At 47.9% G+C, this 21,687-nt stretch overlaps 1 protein-coding gene across 1 annotated transcript in view; it reads left to right on the forward strand.

Moving 5' to 3' along the window:
- The window catches only part of SERGEF (secretion regulating guanine nucleotide exchange factor), a gene marked incomplete at its 5' end in the record, with an annotated part of 265,393 nt that overhangs the window by 56,838 nt on the left and 186,868 nt on the right, over nucleotides 1-21,687 (forward strand). The window contains 1 exon segment of the mRNA XM_027768544.1: nucleotides 6,799-6,965. Coding sequence (XP_027624345.1) covers nucleotides 6,799-6,965 — 167 coding nt within the window.

Consider the following 21,687-nt stretch of genomic DNA (forward strand, 5'->3'; position numbering starts at 1 on the left):
GGCGAGCATCCTCTATTTAGTGCCCTGTGTTTTATGCTCAGTGTCCTTGAAGGGTCTTCCCATCCTGCAGATGAGACTTAGAAGCACCGAGTAATTTGCTCAAGATTGTGGCACCAGCAACGGTAATGTTTGGTAGTGGTGAGTGAGGTAGGTTATAGGCGGAGGATAGCTAGATTTGTTTGCTCATTCAGGGAATGAATATTTATTGAATACCTATTTTATGCTTGGCATTATTCTAGGATACAGGCATGAGTGGAAACAGAATTCCTGGCATGGAATACTTGGTCTCCAGGAGACAGACACTAATTGAACAGTGTTCCTCATGAGCGTACACTTACAAACAGAGGCAGGTGTGCCCAAGGGGGGGGACGTGGTTCTCTGAGTACTGCACGGAAGAATCTGGTCTGGGTTGAGGAGGCAGCAGAGTTGAAGAGTGGGTGGGGGCTGACTACGTGAACAGGGTCAAGGGTAGTAGAGACAGTGAGGCCAAAGGGAACCAAGGTAGAGGCCTTGTGGAAGCCTGGCATGGCACAGCCTGCTGCCGGCACCTGTGCTCGCAGCTCCCTCCCTCCCTCTTGCCCTTTCTGTAGGGAGATGATGCTGGGTGACTCTTGGGCAGTTAGTTCTGTGTTTGTCTAGTCCTTGGTTACTAATGATGCTAGGTGACTCTTGGGCAGTTCTGTGTTTGTCTAGTCCTTGGTTACTATCGCCAAATTTATTTTATTATTTATTTATTTTTTTTAGGTTTTTGTCATAGGATGCATATGCTAGCCAGAGACAGACAGAGAGAGGGAAAGCAAGAAATCACCCCTCAGCAAGGATGGCCACACTGCAATCCCTTCTTCATTGTCTTCATGTCCTCACGCACATGAGCCTGGTGTGATTTCCAAACCACAGGGTCTGGGACTCAAACTGTGGTTGGTCATGTGGGAGTTCAATGTCTTATCCACCATGCTACCTGCTGGACCCTCAAATTCTTTTTTATTGTCTCTGTCCACATCCCACGTGGCAGGACAAATGAGTTAGAGAATTCAGGTTCATGCGGGATCAGCAGTTAGCATAATGGCTATGTCGCTGGACTCCCATGTAGCCAACCGTAGTTCGAGTCCTGGGCCCGGTGGCTTAAACTCATGCTGGGAGCGTGTGTGTGCGTGCCCAAGATCCCGAGAGGAGAATGGAGGAGAAGGGATTGTGGTGTGGCCATCCCCCCTGGGGGGTGATTTCTCCCTTTCTGGCTCCTTCTTTCTGATGAGTGCATACGCCCGATAGCAAAAACCTCTCCAAAAAAAAAAAAAAAAGAAGAATTCAGGTTCATGCTTTCTAAAGACTTGGAATGAATAACCTGGAGAGTGACTGGTATTTGTAAATAGATGAATTATAAATATAACAAACTGAATGTAGACAGGGGACCTTTTTCTTGTGTGTATATATTCTACACTTGATTTTAACCAAAAGACAGAGAAGTGATTGTGTATGTATATTCTAGAAGGCCTCATTGTGTCCTGGAGTATTAGCATTGGGAGAGACTGAAGAGGCTACTTAGGCTTTTCTCTGTGACCCATTTTTTTTTTTAACCCTATTTGCTAACTCCTTTTTTGGTTTGTTTTCTTAATTGCCAGAGAGCATGCATGCCCACAAAATAAACAGGAGAGAGAGAAATCATCGCCCCAGTGCGTGTGATCATGCTGCAATCCCTTCTCTTCTATCTTCCTCCTGATGGGATGCTGGGCATGCACACACATGCGCCCCGCATATTTTTCAAGCCAGCAGGCCGAGATTGGAACTGTGGTGGGCCATGTGGGATTGTCTCTCTTAATTACTAGGCAGCAGGGCCAGTCCTGCCGACGCGTTTTGCTCCCTTCAGTGATTCTCTGTTCCTTTTATTTGGGCAGGCTGTTTAGAAAGTGTTGATGCTCTTCTACTGCCCCTGTGATCTTCAGCACTCCCTTCCCTGGAGCAGGGTAGAAATTTCTCTTTTCTCAAGAGCTTGAATATTGCTAGAGTGGCTTCCCGTTCTGCTTGTGGCTGTGGCTCTGGCCCCTGTCTTTACTGTCATGCCAGGCAACCCTGGGCAGAAGGTAAAGGAAGCCCACCCACACTGCCCTTGGCATGCCCTTCCACACCCCAGTGGGAAGTGCTTCCTCCCTTTCCCACTTTCTCTCTCTCTCTGCAATTAAAAAACAAAAGAAGAGGCCAGCAGGTGGCATGGTGGTTAGGGCACTGGACTTCCACATGGCCTACTGTGGTTTGAGTCCTGGACCTGGCGGCTTGCTGTCTCACTTTCTATTTCACTGTCTCTCTGGTGAGCATATGTGCCCTAGAGCAAAATTAAACAAAACAAAACAAAACAAAAACACAACAATAAATACAATTAAATAAACAATTCTTTAAAAATAATCCTGAAATCTCAGAGTAGTGTTTTTCTCTTCTTGTCTTCTTGTCTTACATCTAATGGGGTGCCAAGCCCCAGAAAGAAAATTCAGTCCTTCCCTTTTCTCTCCTCTTTTCCTTTTCCCTTTCCTTTCCTTTCCTTTCCTTCCCTTTCCTTTCCTTTCCTTTCCTTTCCTTCCCTTTCCTTTCCTTTCCTTTCCTTTCCTTTCCTGTTTCCTTTCCTTTCCTTTCCTTTCCTTTCCTTTCCTTTCTTCTTTTCCTTTTCTCTAATGACTCCTATCCTGGCCGAGGCATCTTGGGCTCATGTTACAATGGTTGCAATGGTTTCTTCTTTTCTTCTCTTTTCACCGACCCCTTCTGTTCCTTTGGATAGGTACCTTGTTCCCTGTCAGTAGAATGGGGATATGAGTGACCTGTGTCACCCTCACTCACTCTCCTGCCCGACCTTTGGCCTTTAGATTCTAATGCCATTGCTCATTCTCTCTTCTCGATCCTAAAATAGCCTCTGTCCTTCTCCCATTCTCTTTTCTTATCCACAAGTTCACCTTAAATGCCACTGGTTTCCTCAAGCCTGCCAGGCAGTTCTGGCTTGAAATGCTTTCTCCAAGCACCTTCAGGGTTCTTTGTAAATATTACTCATTTGGCCCGACCTTTTCTATGTGGTATCAGGACCTTTCGCAGCGTATGCTTCTTGGCTCAGTAGCTGCCCTGTGTTAGGTCACATGTGGATGTGCCTTTACTCAGAATCTCCCTCGCCAGCTTGGTTGTGTTCCCTCATCACTTACCTGCGGACACACACCTGTACTTTTTGAATGACATCTACTTTGTATCATAACAATATATAATTCTATAAGGAAAAGATTCATTTGTTAAATTTGTGATTTGAATATCCTTGGATTTGATGGTATGCTTCAGCTTGAGGCAGATGCTTATGTACAGTTCTTTTCTGTCCTCTTTTTAACTTTTTAAAGGTTTTTGCCATCAGGTGCGTGTGCTTGCCGGAGAGAGATGGTGAGAAGGAAAGGGAGACATCACCACCTGGGAGAAATGGCCATGCCACAGTCCCTTTTTCTTCATTCTCCTCTTGGGATTTTGGGCACACCTGTATATATACCCAGTGGGAGTTTCAAGCCACCAGGTCTGGGACTCAAACCGTAGTCAGCCATGTGGGAGTCGAGGGCTTTAACCACCACACCTCCTGCTGGCCCCCTATGTACAATTCATTAATGAACATTTTTTTAAATGCGGATTTGCCATTTTCTTTTACTCCAGGTGATGTAAAATCATAATCCGCGTGTTAAATGCCTCTATTTCAGCACTTCCAGTCCTGAGTTCAGCATGGCCTCCTGGGAAGGAGGCGATTTCTGGGGAGGAAAGCTGGATGGTACACAGAGCATATCCATTTAATCTGGGCTTTCTCCTCCTCAAACATTGTAAAAAATGGCTGCCTCATCAGCCAGGCCTTGTCTGTCTGTGACAGCAGCTGTGTAATCATTGAGGATTTGGACTCGGAGTGAGAAGACACTGGGTTAAATCTCACTTCCACCACTTGCCGGTTGTTTGAGCTCTTATCGAGCCTTTTAGCTTCTCAAGTCCTTTGAGTTCCTCTGTAAAACCAGCTGAATAATCTAATTCACGGAGTTATTACGAAGACTGAGATCGTGTCTCTGTGTATGGAGGGTGTCTGTGAGGTGGTCAGTAATTGTCTGTTTAAAGACAAATGAAAGGGGCTTCTCTTTCCTTTATGAGCCTCCTGAGGCAGAGTGTTGCCAGGAAGAATAGAGGCAGCTTTGGAGAATGCACCAAACACAGGATTGAGACCGAAGGCTGAACTTCGTGTCTGGTTTCTGGGCTCATGTCTCCTAGAACGTCTACAGGCCTCCAGGGAGGATGAAGATTAATTAGTAATCTTTGTAAAGTGCTTCGGAGGCGAAAAGTGCCATGTAAGTGGAGTGATGGGGTTTCTGTCGGAGGTGTAGTAATGCCAGCACCATGTCCTGGCAGTCTGGCTTGTCTTGGACATCAATAATCAGTAATGGAGACAGTTCTGAGATGTTTTGCTTCAGGGCTCAGCCGTTGGGATAGTGGTCAAGGCTGGACTCCCACATGGCCGATTATGGTTTGAGTCCTGGACTTGGAGGTTTGAAACTCACACTGGGTGCCATGTACATGCATGTCCAAGATCCTGAGAGGAGAATGGAGGAGGAGGGATTGCAGTGTGGCCATCCGACCCGGGCGGGAGGGGGGAAGGGGTGATTTCTCACTTTCTCTCTGTCTGTGACAAGCGCACATACCCTATAGCAAAAGTCTTTCTGAAAACAAACAAACAAACAAATGTTTTGCTTTATGTGAAAGAAAGGACTTGTGTGATTTGTGACGATATGGTTCATGCAGTAGTCTCAAAGACAGTGACTTTCTAGTTCCCCCCAGTGGTGGGAAGCCAAGGTCATATAAGGGGCAGTGGTATTTTTGTTGTAGTTTTTTAAGGTTTTTGCCGTAGGGTGTGTATGCTCTCTTGTTGAAGAGAAACAGAGAGACACAGTGAGAAAGTGAGAAGTCACCCTTGGGGGATGGCCACCCTGCAGTCCTTCATCCTCCTCTAGGGATTTTGGGGATGCATGCACCACTCCTGGGCATGTGAGAGTCCAGCGCTATAACCACTATGACCTGCCTGCCCCAGGAGTCCAGGAATTTCCTGCTAAGGCATTCTGGGTAGCAGTCCTGGCCAGCCCACATGCATGGGCAGTTGGTCGTTTTTGGATGCTTCATGGGTGTTGGGCATATGGAATTTTTTTAGCCCAATTCTGTAAAATTGGGGAAGACCATTCAGTGATGATGCAGGGAAGTGGACAAGTGTGACTGACCAGTACAGAGTGGTGCCATCGGCTGTGCAGAGGTATGACCTAACTGCGCGACGCTGGGCTGGTCACTTCTGTGAGCCCTAATTCTTTCTTCCCTAAGTGATAACAGCAGCTGATGAGCACAGCGATAAAGACAGGTGACACACAGGAGGGGGACTTTCACCCTTTCTGGGAAGAGTTGGAGAGTCAAGAAAGGTTACCTAAAACTACTGGTGTATGAGCTGGACGCTAAAGGTGGAGCAGAAGTTTCTAGGTGAGGAAAGAACATCCATGGCAGAAGGAACAGCACACACAGAGCCATGGGACAGCACATCCGAGTAGCCCCAGGCCCAGTCCTTGTTAGCCCGCCAGCTACCCTGTTTGCTCTGTGAGGAAGCCCCGAAGTTGGATTCCACTGGATGCTTGGGCTCCACCTTAGTGTCTGCAAGCAGGTCGATCCTCACACCATGTCCCCGCAGGGCCCTGTATCCCTGTGATAGTCTGTCATTTCCCCCAGGAGTCTGTGGAATGGCTGTTTTCTGGTTGACACTATAAACCATATGTCGAACGAGGGGCCAGATGAAGCTTTGGTACCAAACACGGAGTACATAGTAGATTTGTCTAGAATTTAATATGCATTACTTGGTGTTTTGTCTCTTAAGCAAAGTTTTTCTTTGTTAAAATAAACATGTGTAAAGAATTTATACAGCGCACATGGTGATGCATATTTATTGCAGGGAATCTGTTAATAATCTATGCCTCATCGGATTTTGCATTTCTGTTGAAATAACAAATGCGGCACTTGGTACAACTGAGTTGGGCGAATTTTTCTCTTATCTGGGAGAAGAAAGACCATTCTTCTTTTCCAAACTTCACTTTCTTCCATCATCTCTAGCAGTGGCCAGCTTCCCATGTGGGGGATCTTGGGATGGAACGCTGTTTTGGCTTCAGATGGTTCTGTCTTTTTCCCCCTTCTTTCACCCCCTTCCCTCTGGCACACAGAGATATTTGGCTTGGGACTGTTAGAATTGTTGCTTTGGGTAAGAGCAGACTCTGAAAGGTCCTCTTAGGCTACGTGCAGGGGAAAGCACATGAAACTGGCTGTTAGGTGAGCTACGAGTAAGGCCCTTAAGGGATAGTGGCAGGGAAACTTCAGGGTGGCTTCATGGGGCCCTGAACTGGGCGGAGGAGAGGGGAACCTGAGCATGGGCAGAGGATGAGGAGCATGTGGAGAGGGAGAGGGCACAGGCCATGAAGCATGTCGGAGCTTCACATCCACATTGCTGGCTATAGAGAACACAGAGCGTGAGCTTCAGAACCAACCTCTGTTTGAATCCAGCTCTGGTACTCACCACTTGTTTGGTCGTGGGCAAGTCATTTAACCTCTGAACTCAGTCCCCACGTCTGTAAAACTGCAAATACTTGTGCTTTCTTCACAGAAAGATAGGAAGCCCCCCATACGTGGTGCGTGCTAAAATGAGCGTTCACACTTGGTCTATAATTTATTGCCGACCACAAGAGCGCAGCTGTGGGATGTAAGTTTAATTCAACTAATGTTTGTGTTTAGAAACTGGCAAGGTCTTTACCTGGGGCCGAGCAGACTACGGTCAACTAGGGAGGAAGCTGGAGTCTCATGAAGACGGGAAGCTGGGAAGGCGAGATTCACCCCTCCCCTGCTCGAGACGACAGACCAGCACACCCTCCTCTCTGCATTGCCTGATGGGAGCAACTGAGGTAGGAAGTAACTTCTCACAGTTGCATTGTGTCTCTTTGCCTTATCTTTCAGAGAAGCGTTTCCTGAGGGCCTATTGATTGCCAGGCATTTTGATGGGTTCCTTGTAGGAATCTGAAGCTCCAATCCAAAAAGCTCATGGTCTACTATGATAGAAAAGTCAGGTGCCCAGAGAACTATTCCTCAAGGCAGACTATATGGAACTCCTTTAGTGCGGGTCTGGTCCACCCAGAGTGAGAAGTGAATACAGGGCCTAGGGATTGGCTTAGGTTTCTAGAATGGCATGGCTTTGAGCCATGGGTCAGACTTGAGCAAGCAGTAGTAAGAGAGATGAGAACCCTTAGCTGGGTACAATGACTTGAACAGAGCCGTGGGGGCAGGACAGTGAGGCAATTCTTTTGGGGACTGTGGGTGGTTCAGTTTGGTTGAAGCACGGCGTATCTGCAGGGGCAGTCGTGAGGGACTATCAGAAAGATGGGTTGTAACCTGGTCAAGGGAGCCTTGATACTGATCAAATATTTTGCTCTTACTTTTTGTATTTCCCAGTGTAGAAAACACTGTAACTCGTTTGCTGGTTCCAGTCCCTTTGGTTTTCTAAAATGGCTTGAATTTCTACATTTAAGGCAGGAGACTTAATTTCTCCAGGGTATGTGTTTCTGCTACTAAATTTTACTTTACTGCAGTCCTTAAAAAAAAAAAAAAAGAAAGAAAAGAAAAGAAAAGAAAAGAAAAGAAAAGAAAAGCAAGGCCAGGTTTTTGAGAAGAATGCGGATGACCACGCAGGCAATGTGCCTGTGGACCTAAGTTGGCTTAATGAAGGTACTCAGTCTTCATTCAGAGTCTGTCAAAACAATTAATAAGCCAGTGAGACTTCTGTAATTAGCATCAGACTAATTACAACCCTCTCCATACCTAGAGGGCTTCCCTTCCCCAGAGGCCTGCCTGGCCTCCTCCTTCCGGGTATGTAGGACGCTTCTCAATTTCTGCGTTACACCCCAGGCTGGTCCTCCTGGGCCCTTCCTTACTGCTGGGTTGACTCCATCTTTCTCTCTCTGTCCTTCTCTTTGATTGGAAAGGTACTAAGCTAGAGTCAGCAGGTGATATGGTGGTGGGGGGTCTGGATTCCCACATGGCTGACTGTGGTTTGAGTCCTGGACCTAGAGGCTTGCTTTCTCATTTTTACTCTTTTTGTCTCTCTCTGGTCAAATTAAAATAATAATAATAATGATAAATAAAAATTAAATAAATAATTCTATTATAAAAGGATAGTAAGCCATACCACGAAAACCATTTACTCATGGTAATAATAAACCATCTGTAACCTCACCACTCCCACACAGCTACGTGTTTGGGTTTGCACATGAACGCACCGCTACAAAGTTGTAATCATAGCATTTGTGAGGTTTTGTGTTGTCTTCATTTTATTGCACAAGTGCTTTGCTTTGATTCCTCTTGGTCTTTAGAATGATCATTTAAAGTAGCTATATAATATTAGAAGATTAGAAGGTTCTAGCATTTTCCAAACCCTCCTTTGGATGTTGGACAGATCTTTTCCTTTTTTGGGGGGGGGGCGCTATTGTGAAACTTGCAGTGAATCTCTGTTGAACTGCTTCCTTAAGAGATGATCTTGGGGGGACCAGCAGTTAGCATAGTGGCTATGTCACTGGACTCCCACGTAGTCGACTGTGGTTCACGTCCCGGACCCAGTGGCTTAAAACTCATGCCAGGCATGTGTGCGTGCGTGCCCAAGATCCCGAGAGGAGAATGGAGGAGAAGGGATTGTGGTGTGGCCATCCCCCTTGGGGGGTGATTTCTCACTTTCTGTCTCTTTCTGTCTAGCGAGCGCCTGCATCCTATAGCAAAAACCTCTCAAAAAAAAAAAGAGATGATCTTGGGGACAGAATTTCAGGGGCAAAGACCATAAGAAAACATGAGTTTGTACTTCTCTAGATTCCGTTTGGCAGGAGTTGGCTTTGCCAGCAGGGGATGAGGAATGCAGTCTTAAAGGAGTGCTGTCTGCTTAGTAAGGTGAGGTGCAGACAGCCTGGTACACGGTACTTTAGACTCTTCAGTTTTTCTCGTCTTTCCCAGATCATTCGAGACTTTGTGGTTGGAGCGCTTAGTAGTAGAGGGACAAAGGCTTCAGAGATTTTCTGAGTCTCCTGTTCTTTTGGCAAGATGAGGATAATAATCCATAAAGTGCGGGTGGGGTAACATGCAGAGTTCATGGCATGAGGTAGGCACTTGGTGACCGTTAGGTCCGTTCGCTTCATCCCCTTTGAAGCCTGTTCCTGCCCTGGAGTAGCCCTATGTGTAGCGCTGTAACAGACATGGCCTGGGCAAACGAGGCCTAAGAACCTGACATGGACGTGACTTTCATGTAGCTTCTTAGCAGGGCAATATGCAGGAGGGGATGGCTTGAGCCAAGCCCCTTGGCAGCTTCATTTCAGTGCTCCCCACCTTCTCTGTCCTCTGGGGTGCTGGGGTGCATACTCTCTGGTCTCGCTGCAGGTTCAGACTCCAGGCTGTTCCCTCTTGGTAATCTGGGTCTGGGAATTATCTCCAGCCGCTGATGCCCAAGTCTGGCCTGCCAGACATCTGTTTGCCTGAGGCCCAGACAGGGCCACACCAGTGGGTAGTTATGCATTACTGTGTGTGGATTCACCTTGGAAAAGGTGAGAGCCATACTGAACTAGGTGCTACCGTGGCCAGGGAGGAGCAGGGACAGTCCTGGACCAGGCTGATGAGTCCCGCCCTGCCAGGACCCCTGTGTGGCACGAGCCTCACTGCTTTTCATTTCCGCGAACTCCCTTACTGCCTCAGTAATCAGCAGAAGGAGGAGTGAGCTGTCTGGTGAGTGAACTTGAAGTGCTTGAAGAAACTCATGTCGTTTTTCTGTACTGAAGTAACATTGAGGGTTATTTCCTCACTTCCTTTTTCATATGTATGCTTCCCTGGATGAAAGTTCTTGAAGTCTAGGAGCCAGGATCTTTAATTCCCTGAGAGTCTCAATTCTTTTCTTCTAAGTCGTGTCTCATCTCTAGCCTGAGAAGGACTTCGGGGTTTTAGACCTGGCGTGCCTCGTCCTTACGGTGGCGGGAACTGTGTGTTCTATGCACTGTTGGCTTTACCTTAGGTGGTAGAAAACCCCAGGGCTGGTGATTGACATCGCTGTCCCCATGCACAGGTCAGGGCAAGGCGCGTGTGACCAGGGTAGTTTGCTCCTTGACCGCAAGTTACAGACCACGGCAGCGCTCTGCTTGTGAAGCCCTGGCTGGGGCTGCTACCTGCACATTTCCTGAAGGACATTGGCTCGGAACTTTGCCCCCAGGTGGGGACCTGCGTCTCTCCATGGACAGAATCACTTGTGCTCACTTAGTGGGCGCCAAATGGGGAAGGTCCCCAAGATTCTGGGGCAGCTAGAGCTAAGCACCTGGTATGTTAGTGGAACCATCGAGAGACCTGCTTGACTGACGGCAGATAGCCTCTGAGGGAACAAGAACTGGATTGGAATTTAGAAGACACGGGTTCTAGCTTTGGTTCTGCCCTGAGTGAATTTAGGCAAGCCCCTTTTCCTTCTGGGTCCTTAGTTTCCCCCTTCGTAGGATGAGGCTGTTAGACTAGGTGATTCCTGATATTTCTTACAGATTTAAGAGTCCCTTCTGTCTCTGCTTCTTTTTTTTTTTTTTCAAAGAGACAGTCACAACTTAAATTTGTAATGACTCCCGCCTCTGAAATTTCTGTTCCATAGCCGAAGTCACTGATCCCTTGCTGCTAACTCAACTTGGGGAGAATGGAGAATGCTCACTAACCTGGAAGCTCCGGGCTTCACCACCACTTCAGCCTTGCCCTGGTTCTGTTCTCTGCCCTCGTTCCTTGTCCCCAAGCCCTCCTGTTCCAGTTTAGGTTGAGGGACTTACTTGACCTACAGTCCCTGGATCTCATGAGGGTGCTCCTGGTTTTGTTCACAGAAGGTAGGGTCTGGCTTTGATTCCTGTCCCCATGGCAGTGTCCTTACTGACTGGAATTGACCTTAGTGCACTCCCTCCCAGCATTCCTTGCCTGCTGTCCCCTCCACTGGCTTTGTGCACGTTGTCCCACCCTTTCTGCCCTCCTAGGTCTCTCTGGTGCTTACCTCTTTCTCGACTTTGAACTTTTGCCAATTTCATAGTCAACTCTGAACGTCAGTTGATATCTGCCAGGTCCCAGCACTGGCCACACAGCGGTGGTGGGTGGCAGGTGGGTGCAAAGATAAAAAATACATCATCTCTGCCCTTGAAGAACTTCCACATCTACTGTATGGAGTGAAAAGTGCTACTAGGGGTGCTACAACAGGCCACAGGAATAACGAAGATATTCTGAAGACAAACTCAATTTATTTTTAATTTTTAAAATTTTGCTATAGGGCACTTATGCTCTCTGGAGAGAGACAGAAAGAGTGAAGGAAACGGAGAAATCTCCCCCCAACGAGGATGGCCATAGCATAATCCCTTCTCGTCCATTCTCCTCTCAGGATTTTGGGCATGCAGGTACTTGTGCCTGGCCTGTTTTTCAAGCTGTCGGGTCTGAGATTTGAACTGCTCAGTCAGCTTTGTGGGATCCAGCACCTTAACCACGCCATCTACTGGCCCTGAACTGGGATCTTAAAGAAATGAGTAGGAGTTTAGCAAAGGTGGAAGAACGTTCTGGACAGAAGGGACAACGGGAACTAGAACTGTGAGCCCTGATCTGCAGTCAGTGCCTGCCTTCCTGTGGATGAACCTGGCTGCTGTCCGGGTGCCAGCCTAGCCGGCCCCACATGGTCTGAAGGAAAGAGTCTTTCACGTACATTCTCATTCTATTCCATCACGATGCTGTGAAATAGGCCAGATCAGAATCAATTATTCCCATCTCGTAATTGAGGAAACTGAGGCACGGAAGAGCTGGCTAGGAATTAGGAGGTGGTCCGAGACAAACAGCCTGATTCGCAGAGTTTCTGAGGGGCTGCTCCGGGCTCAGGCTGCAGCCACAGCCCTGAGTCATGTTCCTGGTTTAAATTCTGCCCACGTTTGGTCGAGGAGCACCAGATCGGAGCCAGGGAGCTCAGTGCACACGTGCACGCATATGCACGCACACGGCCATTGGAGCAGAAGCAGGAAGTGTGGAAATAAACAAGGACTGAACAGAGGTTGGTAACTGTCAAGCCCTAATGCCACCAGCCCTCGTTTTGCTGCAGGACTAAGACTGTTAGAGGATCAACCTGTGCACAGGGTCTAAGTGAAATCTGTCAGAACGAGTGGGAAAGAAGCTATTTTTAGTTTGCAGAGTCACTCCTTCGGCTGTGTTAGCTGAGGTCTGAGCCAGTCCCCTACGCTTCCCACAGTGTTATTTCTGAAGGAGAACTACCACTCGAATGCTGTGTAGAGCCCATTAATGAACCTGGAAGTTTCCAGGGCATCTTTGTCCCACAGCTCCCTCGGAAGGCTGCCTTTCCTGAATGACCTTCCTCCTTCCCTGTGTTTAATGCATTTCTAATTTTAAGTTTGTGTCAAGACTGTGGGACTTCGGTGCCCTAAATAACACAGAAATCTACCACCAGCAATCAGCTGAGTCCGGAGGGTTCTGACGAATTGAACACAACCCGAAAAAGCATTCCCGAGTGGCTCTCTGGGAAGTAACCCACAGCACCGTCGCTGCCCTGAGAGGAGCGTGAGGGCTCTGAGACCATCCGGCCTAGGCAGTCCGAACCTTTCTGGTTCCGGTGTTTCAGGGGCCTTCCAAAACGGGAGAGTGGTGCTGAAAATGGGTAGCAGCGTTCGTAGTGCTGTTCCGTTGGAGATGAGAAAATCTGGCACATCTGCGCGCTAGCTGCTGACATAGCAGGGGGAGAAATAACACAAAACGAGCCTCGAAGCAGCGGACCGAGTTTGTCCGTGACGCTCAGAGGAGAGAAGGAGCCCCAGACAGGGCTGTCATGTTGGAGAGAGATGGTAAAAGATCGGGTACCGCAAGCATTACTCCTGCCTGCTCTGTTCTTCTCACTGAAATGTAAGACCCGGGAGAGCCAGGGCCTGGCATGTCTTGTTTAGCACTGTGCTCCGAATGTCTAGAATAGCCCCTGGCACCTCGCAGGTACCTGGTAGATGTTAACTGACTGAATAAATAAAAAAGGAATGGAGGAAGTGGTTTGGGGTACATGCGCTTCTTTTCCCCTTCCCTTTTCTGTCTTCTCGCGGTCAGGGCTTGTCAATCCCAGGCCATTTCAGGACTAGGCATTGCCATGTCTTCAGGGATCTGATCATCACATGCCCTGTGGAGCGAGCAGAAAAGCCTGGTCCTGTGTTTGACTCAGACAGCCCTGGAATTTTTTACAAAGGCTGTGATGATAAGGCTCGTAGCCCTTCAGCCCCTCATAGCTTACGAAGTACTTCTTGCATGTCCAGCCTTCGTTTTTTCCTTCTTCTTTTTTTTTTTTTTTTGAGAGATTTTCACTGTAGGGCGCGTGCGCTCGCCAGACAGACAGAGAGAGACATAGAGACAGAAAGCGAGAAATCACCCCCCAGGGGGGATGGTCACGCCGCAATCCCTTCTCCTCCATTCTCCTCTCGGGATCTTGGGCACGCACGCACACGCGCCCGGCGTGAGTTTTAAGCCACCAGGTCCGGGACACGAACCGCGGTTGACTACGTGGGAGTCCAGCGACATAGCCATTACGCTAACTGCTGGTTCCCTTTCCTTCTTTAATCCAGCAGTTGCTTAGGTGTGCCTGTTGGCTTGGGCATTGCATTAGCAGGACCAGGCAGCAGAGAAGAGCGGAGCAGCTCCCCTGTTGGGAGGTTGGAGTTAGTAGAAGGGCTAAGTTTATTTCAGGACAAGCAGAAGGTGACAGAGGTTCTAAGAAGATCCAACAAAGGGGGCCAGCCGATGGCATAATGGCTATGTCACTGGATTCCCATGTAGTTGACCGCCGTTCTAGTCCCAGACCTGGTGGCTTAAACTCACGCCGAGCGTGTGTGCGTGCATGCCCAAGATCCTGAGAGCAGAATGGAGGAGAAGGGATTGCGGCGTGGCCATCCCCCCGGGGGGTGATTTCTCGCTTTCTGTCTCTCTGTCTCTCTCTGTCTTTTTGGCGAGCGCACGCACCCTATAGCAAAAACCTCTCCAAAAAAAGAAGAAAAGAAGTCCAACAGAGAAAATGTGTCGATCTTGTCCCCTTTGTGTCCTTTGGGCCCTTTCCTTTCTTCCATTTTCAGTCCCTGTGGTTTTGCTGGATTCTACAGGTTTGGGGTGGGGGTGGTTGGGGTGGGAGGTGGTGACTGGAAAGGCTTCCTGAATTGGAAGCCTTGGTGTTCAATTAGTTCTCCAGGGAGCTAATGTATGGGGGAACCTTGGCAAGGACTCACATTAAGAGGAAAGCAGGAGAAGAGCGGCCAGAGAGAGACTGGGTATTGATGAGAGGGAGGGAACGGAAGCCGGAACTGCAGCGTCACAGCCGCTGAGGAGATTTCAACAGGGAGGTCAGGGAGGTGGAGCAGAGAAGTGTCCACGGGACTTGGGGAGGGGGAGCTGTGACAACATCCCTGAGAGTAGCTTCTTGCAAAGGGGAGTCACACAGGAGTGCAGTGAATGATGGGGAGGAGAAACACAGACCCAGGTGTGAGCGGCCCTTTACGATTCGGTGGTCAAAGAAGGGTCAGAACAACTTGCACCTTGAAAGGAGAGCCTGGTTCCAGCTGGTTTTGTCAGCAGGGAGAGACCAACGTGTGTCAGATGACTGGAAGAAAGGTTTAGGGAGTGCGAGAGAGAAAGCTTAGGAGAAAGGTTGCAAGAGGGAGGGGTGACAGTTGGAGCGAGGCCCCCAAGGAGATGAGAGAAAATTGAAGCCACTGTGAAGGGGTTACTTCTGACCACAAGGAAGGGCACTTTTTCTTTCACTTAGCATGGGATGGAGGAAGAAGGGGACACATGAAGATAGAAAGTAGGAGTCAGAGAAGAGGATGCTGGTGTCAACTGTGTCCTTTGTCATTAGTTTTATTTATTCACCCAACTGTATCCTACTGAGGGCCACTCACGGGGTAAGGAGCCAAGAATTCACTAAAGACAAAGTTGCTGCTCAATACCGCCATGCAGTATCTGTCAGCAATGCAATAATACAGCGATTATTAGGAGTCAGCTCCAAATTAAAGTTCCAGTTCTTTGAGGGCAGGCCCAGGCTTCTTATCTTTGCATTATTAGGTCCTGGCTTGGTACCATGTTAACAATCAGTAGAAATGTTCTGGAAAAAGCATGAGAGCTCGTGTTGCGTGGCTTCGGTCTTCCCATGGTCTGTTGGAGTGGTGAGCATAGCACAGCGAGGCCTCCCTGGAGAGGAGAGAGTGGTTCACTTTACTGTGTGAACTAACCACCCAGCCCCGCTACACGGGTACCTGCCTGGAGATGGGAAAGGAAAGACACCGTCACTGGCTCTGACCAGAGTGATGGGTAGGGCAGGCGTTGCTGTCCTCATTCCAGGGGTGAGGAAACCAGATTCAGAGCTAACGCTGTCCCTAACTCAGAGTCACACAGTACATGGCAGAACAGGGACGCGAACCTGACTCTCAGACCCCCAGGTCTTCTCATTGTTCACCAACTGCTGCTTCTCTGGACAGCTCTGGTCAGGATGTGATCCTTGGCAGCTCTGGCTTTTGCCATCCCTGGTGGTAATTGGGTCTAGTGGAGACCTGTTGGCCATCTTGGCCCTGGTCAGTGTCTTAGAGAAAAGTGAAGCTTCAACCTTAGTGCTGACTGGAGCTGGAGGCCTGATGGACAGTCTTGAGTGCAGAGCAAGACCCGAGTTGGAATTTCTGCTCTGTACTCACTATCTGTATGACTTTGGGTCAGTCAGAACCTTTCTAGAACCTTAGTTTCTCATCCACAAAGTGGGCATGAGAATAACTGTTTTTTATTTTTATTTTTATTACTGAAAGGAACAGCTATTAGGGCTTTTCTAAACCATAAAGCACTATATGAAAGGGTCACTTTGAGATTCATGACATAAGCCCCTCTGTGCATGAGATACAGGCTTGTTCTAAGTATGGAGTATAGCTACTTTTTTGGTCTTAATCATTTGAGATCATAGGAGTATATAGAGCTGTCCTGGATCTTCTAGTAAATACTTCTTAGAATTACAACCAGGGAAAAGTGGAGTCTAGTAGGTTGGTAATCCGTAGCCAACCCCCACGCAATGCCCGAGAGCGTGGATTTCCCACTGAGGTAGCTCTCAGTATCTGCAGCCAGGATGTTTCTGGCTTGCTTTCTCTAAGCGGCCGAGGAAATTCATCAGCACTGATTTAAAGTCCCACTGACCTCATGTGTCACCACTATGCTCTGCAGAAGTACGACTGCCCCAGGCCTTGCCCAGGGTCACCCTGGCACTGACCAGCTGTCTTTTGTTGCATTTGACCTTGAGAACTAGGCTGTTTCAGGGGGGAAGTAAATCATGCAGAGGGTTAGGGTGAAAACAGAAGGCAGCGAGGGCTTCTAGGAGGCTCTAGTGCTGCGATGAAGGAAATGCTAGATCTGTGAGGGCTTGCGTGGGTGCTGATGGTGGGTTAGCCAGGGAACTAACATGGGTTCTGTCTCTACCGCTGTTCCTCTAACTTGGACCCCTATTATCTGTTGCCTAATTATAGTGACACCCCCCCCCCCAGTGGGTAACCCTATGTTTCTAGTTTGGCTTTACCCTTCTTGCTCCAACCCAGTTGCCAAAGCAATTTACCAAAATGTTAACGTGGTTGGGCCATGTGCTATGCACTTACTTTGTTTTTATTTTTAGATTCTTAGAAAATACAGAGCATTTATTTCCACACTGAACATTTATTGGACACTTACTGTATGGAAGACTGGAGCTGACCCTTTAAGATATATGGAGAGTAAGACATAGTCTTCTCTGAAGGGAGGACGCATAACCCACTCTCGACAGTCAGCATGCGAAGGATGGAGTTACTGAAGTGTAAGCTGCAGGGTTCTTGTTGGCTTTGTTCATCGCTGCCTCCCCATCACTTGATTAGCACCCAGTACACAGTAGGTACAGAGCAATTAACTGTATAGGGATGAGTATATGCCCTTACTTTCTAATGACTCCCCGTCCTGGATGAAGTCTAAAATCTCTGTCGTGTCATGTGAAGCTCTTCCTGATCTGGCCTCTGTCATAATATCCAGCCTCACTTCTACCAGTCTCCCCTTTATCTGCAGACCATCTGCACTGAGCCAATGAAAACATTGTTTGTTTGATGCTTTTGGGTCTTTGCAAATGCTGGTTCTGCCTCCTTTTGCCTGTGGTTACTTGGACAACTTCTGTCCATTCCCTAACAGAAAACAAGGAGGAAGTTTTAACATTCATCTCTGTTTTTCCACCTTCCAGTCTAACGGACATGCCTCTTCTTTCTTTTCTCTTTGGTTTTTCTTTGATTGGTGTCATTACTCCTGTCCCTTGACTCTGTTGCGCTGCAATCCCTGAAGCTTCTCTCCACTCTCCCTCTATACCTCCCTTGGCCTCTCCTGAGAATTCAGGTCTGGACTTTGTTGGGCTACTGGTGACCTGGCTCTAGGCTCTGATGAACCCCATCCTCCTGTTCTCCTTTCCTAAATACCTTCTCCCTCCCAGATTGGCCCCCTCCAGACTGTTCGACCACTCTGCCAGTTCCACTTGCACAGAAAACCTAATGGGAATGGAGTCTGGATTTTGTCAGACTATTGATTGCCCAGTGATTGCATCTTGTCCTAGACCCTTAGCCACGAGGAACCTTGTTCTGAGTGGCTGATTCCCCAGGATAATGCCATTTGTTTAACTCCAAGGGTTGTTGCTGTTTGGAACTAGCTGGAGGCCTTCTAATCAATGGACCTCCTTATTGTTGACATGGGCCTTATTTAAACCTCTCTTTGCCAGACTCCTTTGGGTACTTTATATTGGATGGCTGCCTTGTTGTTACCTTTCTGCCCCAAAGATTATTCCTATCTGGTTCCAGCCACTTCTTCTGCTTCTTCTTTTGCTATTACTATTATTGTTACTTTGGTGAGAAAGCACAAGCATTTGTGGGAGGGGGGAACAAGCAAGCATCCTTCAACGGGGCATGGCCATGCCACAGTCCTTTTTCCTCTATTTTCCCATCTCTCTGGGCACTCTAGATTGTTTTTCAAGCCTCCAGGGCTGGGATTTAAACTGTGGTCAGCCATATGGAATTCAGTTCCCAATGCATAGTACTTAACCACTGTGCTTTGGGGCCAGTCCTCCAGCCTCTTCTTGGTCTGCAGTGCCCTGAGCCACTGAGGCCTTGCCTGTTAGGGGCCCCTTGAAGTAGATAAAGAGTAAACATTGTTCTTATTACTTCTAAGTAAGCAAAACCAGGTCATTCCCTTGGGATGCAGTCATCAGAACCCCAGGACCCCAGGCCAGTTGGTAGAGGGCCTGCTGAGTTGTAATTAAAGGGGAGAGGTTTGGTCTTTGTATGGTTACACAATTCCCTTCTGTGATGCAGTGGTTCTCTGTGGGAACACCGTCAGTGGTGGTGGCCACCTCCTGCACCTGCAGATTGCTGTTTGGAAGAGAACTTGCCTTACTGAGTGTCTGGTATCAGAGACTGGGTGAGACCGGCTATGGGTGGCAGAAATGGCAGGGCACCTTTGCAAAAAGAGCAGCTGCTACATTTGGTCATGAAGCGTCTGGCTTCTCAGAAGGGCCCAAAATACAAGGATTGAAAACAAAGTAAGAGGCAGAGTAGGGGCCTCTCACAGGTACTGGGGGACCATGGTGGCTCATGGGGACCTTCCCATGTGGACTTCAGCAGACACAGGTGTGGGGAGGTTGCTCATGGCTGAACAAAATGTGCGTGCTGTGGTAGCCAGCACTTCCAAGGCTGGCGGAGGGCAGTTCTTTATAGAAGGGCGGTTTATAGTTATTCTTGAGTCTCTTATTTGTGGCTTCATTTTTTTTTTTTTGTGGTCCTTGATGGGTAAGATTTCTTATTAATAGCTTGGGACAGGCACCTCATTTGGGGTTACAGTCTACATGAGAGAGCAACCAAGAGGGGAGGGACTTGGAAGGACTGGGCACTTGACACTGTGGCTTGATCCTTGGGTAGGCTGCTTTGCTTCTCTGAGCCTCAGATTTTGTGTCTGTGAAATATATATCATAATACTTACCAGGCTTACCTCTCCAAGTGGTCAAGATGATATCATGAATGTAAAAGCATTTTATCAACTGTGAGGCAATAAACAAATGTCCATTTCACTAGCACATGTCTTCGGTAGGTTTTCAGGAAAGTTTAATTTCTTGTAGCTTTTGGGAAGTCATCATAGGTATGGAGTTGGATATGAATCATCTCCGTGATTCTGGTGTTCCTCTTTATCCCAGGGTGCACTTATTATATAAGAAACTTGGACTTGGAATGTGAGAACAGGGAGGACACAGAGTCCTAAAGCTTTGAGGGGGGTGTGATTGGTAATACACACCCCTTGCCGGTAAGAGATTAGGACTTGTGAGCAGAGAGCTGTGGAGGCAGTGTCAGCAAGAGTGGTTGGCCAGGTCTCTTGAGTGTTTGGGAAAGCTTCTTAGAAAAGATGAAATTGGAAGGTTGGGGGAGATTGAGTTTCATAGGTGAAGAGATCAAGGCTCTTGAGGGCTTTGAAATATTTAGAGAAAGGGGTTGGTTTCCTCTGAGGCAGTAAGTCTGCGGCTGGGATTGGCAGGCTTGGGTTTAAGCACTGAGTGTGGCAGGTAAGAAAGACTTAATTGGTGGGGCCAGCAGGCAGCGTAGTAGTCCGGCACTGGACTCCTACATGTTTAACTGCAGTTCCAGTCCTGAACCTACTGGCTTGAAACTCGCACCAGGTGTGTGTGCTTGCATGCTCAAATCCTGAGAGGAGAATGGAGGAGAAGGGATTGTGGCTTGGCATCCCCCCTGCCCCCCGAGGGGGTTATTTCTCACTTTCAGTCTCTCTGGTGAGCACATGTGTCCTATAGTAAAAAAATCTCTCTCAAAAACAAAAACAAAAAAGACTTCATTGGGAATGATAGGATGTTTAGAAATAATACTAATGTTATTCCCTATTTGTTGAAACAGTGTATTATACAATGTGTGTATTATGTACAAGGGGTCATTAAAAAGTCCATGTGAAATGTATATTTGGAAAAACTGCTTGAATTTCAAAAATTTTTTGCACCAAAATAAGCTTGTACTTTTTATTTTTTTGGAGAGATTTTCTTTATAGGGCGTGTGCGCTCACCAGACAGAGAGAGAGACATAGAGACAGAAAGCGAGAAATCACCCCCCAGAGGGGATGGTCACGCCGCAATCCCTTCTCCTCCATTCTCCTCTTGGGATCTTGGGCACGCATGCACACATGCCCGGCGTGAGTTTTAAGCCACCGGGTCCGGGACACGAACCGCGGTCGACTGTGTGGGAGTCCAGTGACATAGCCATTACGCTAACTGCTGGTTCCCGATAAGCTTGTACTTTAATTCCATTTTCCACAAACTTTTACATGTCCCCTTGTATTATGCTAAGCACTTCACAAATAATGCTTTTAATTTTTAATATGGTTCTGTGTGCAATGAACTATTTTACCCCTATTTTGTAGACGAGGGAACTGAGCCTTAGGGAAGTAGCTTATCTAAGGACACACTGGACATAGCCGTGCAAACACAGTGGCAGCATTGCGGACAGGAGGACACCAGGTGACTGGCTGGTGGTTTCCAGGATGGAGAGCAAAGAGGTGACTGGAGATGGTGCTCACCTCATCCCCACCCCCAAGGGGTCCAGATGGTGCCAGAAGAAGCAGAGCCGGTGATAGCTCGTTTTCCCTCCTTATGCCTGGATACAGACAAGGAGAGGTGAGCAGGCCATCCAGAGGCTGCTCCTCCCCAGAAACTATCACCTGACAGCTGGGACAGTGAGGGATGCCGTTGAAGACTTGGGAACAGATATTTTAATTCCTCATGGTTCGTTCTTGGCTTCTGCTCTGTTTCCATGCCCAGAGATAGCAAGGATGAGTCTCCCCCCTTTCCCGCACTGTCTGTAAATCCCTACTGTACCACTTTTCAAGGCTCAGATTAGAGCTTGCCCAGTCCTGTCCGCACTGTGTCAGTTGCCATTGTTAGGATAAGCTACTCAAGGATAGGTACCGCGCCGTGTTTGTGACTTTATCTGCAGTGCACAGCGCAGTGCCTATCAGAGCAAGTGGTTGGAATTTGCTGTTGAATGGAGTGGACATCTCTCCTCACTTACCATTTGAATCACCTGTTAGTGTTTGATCATATTATAATATCTGATTATCTCATGTGTGGTTCTGTTCCAAAGGTGCTGCAGAGTTGGCACTGAATCTTATGATTCTTTGAACATCATACCCTATTAGGCAGGGGGTGAGGGGCGAGATCGCACAGCAGATACTTGGAGAAGCCTTGAGGGCTGCAGCTTCACCCACTCTGAAGCAGGCTTGCAGAAGTCTGTCATGGGATCGCTGTATTGGTTGCTAACAAAGTTGTGATGTATTCCTTCTGGAGAAAGAGAAACAAAAACAGAATGCTGACTCCTCCGTAGTCTCAGCATGAGGGTCATAGAAATATAAGCTTCTTTTCCAGTCCGCATTGCTCCATTCCTCAGACACCGATTTAAGAGTAGGAGCACAGAGGCACACAAATAGTACATTTCCCTTCACACCCCTCAAGGTGAAATTTCTGCTGCTGCACAGGGACTTGTGGGAGCAGTT

This window comes from Tupaia chinensis, unplaced genomic scaffold, assembly GCF_000334495.1.
Source record: "Tupaia chinensis unplaced genomic scaffold, TupChi_1.0 Scaffold000077_1, whole genome shotgun sequence".
Lineage (NCBI taxonomy): Eukaryota > Metazoa > Chordata > Mammalia > Scandentia > Tupaiidae > Tupaia > Tupaia belangeri.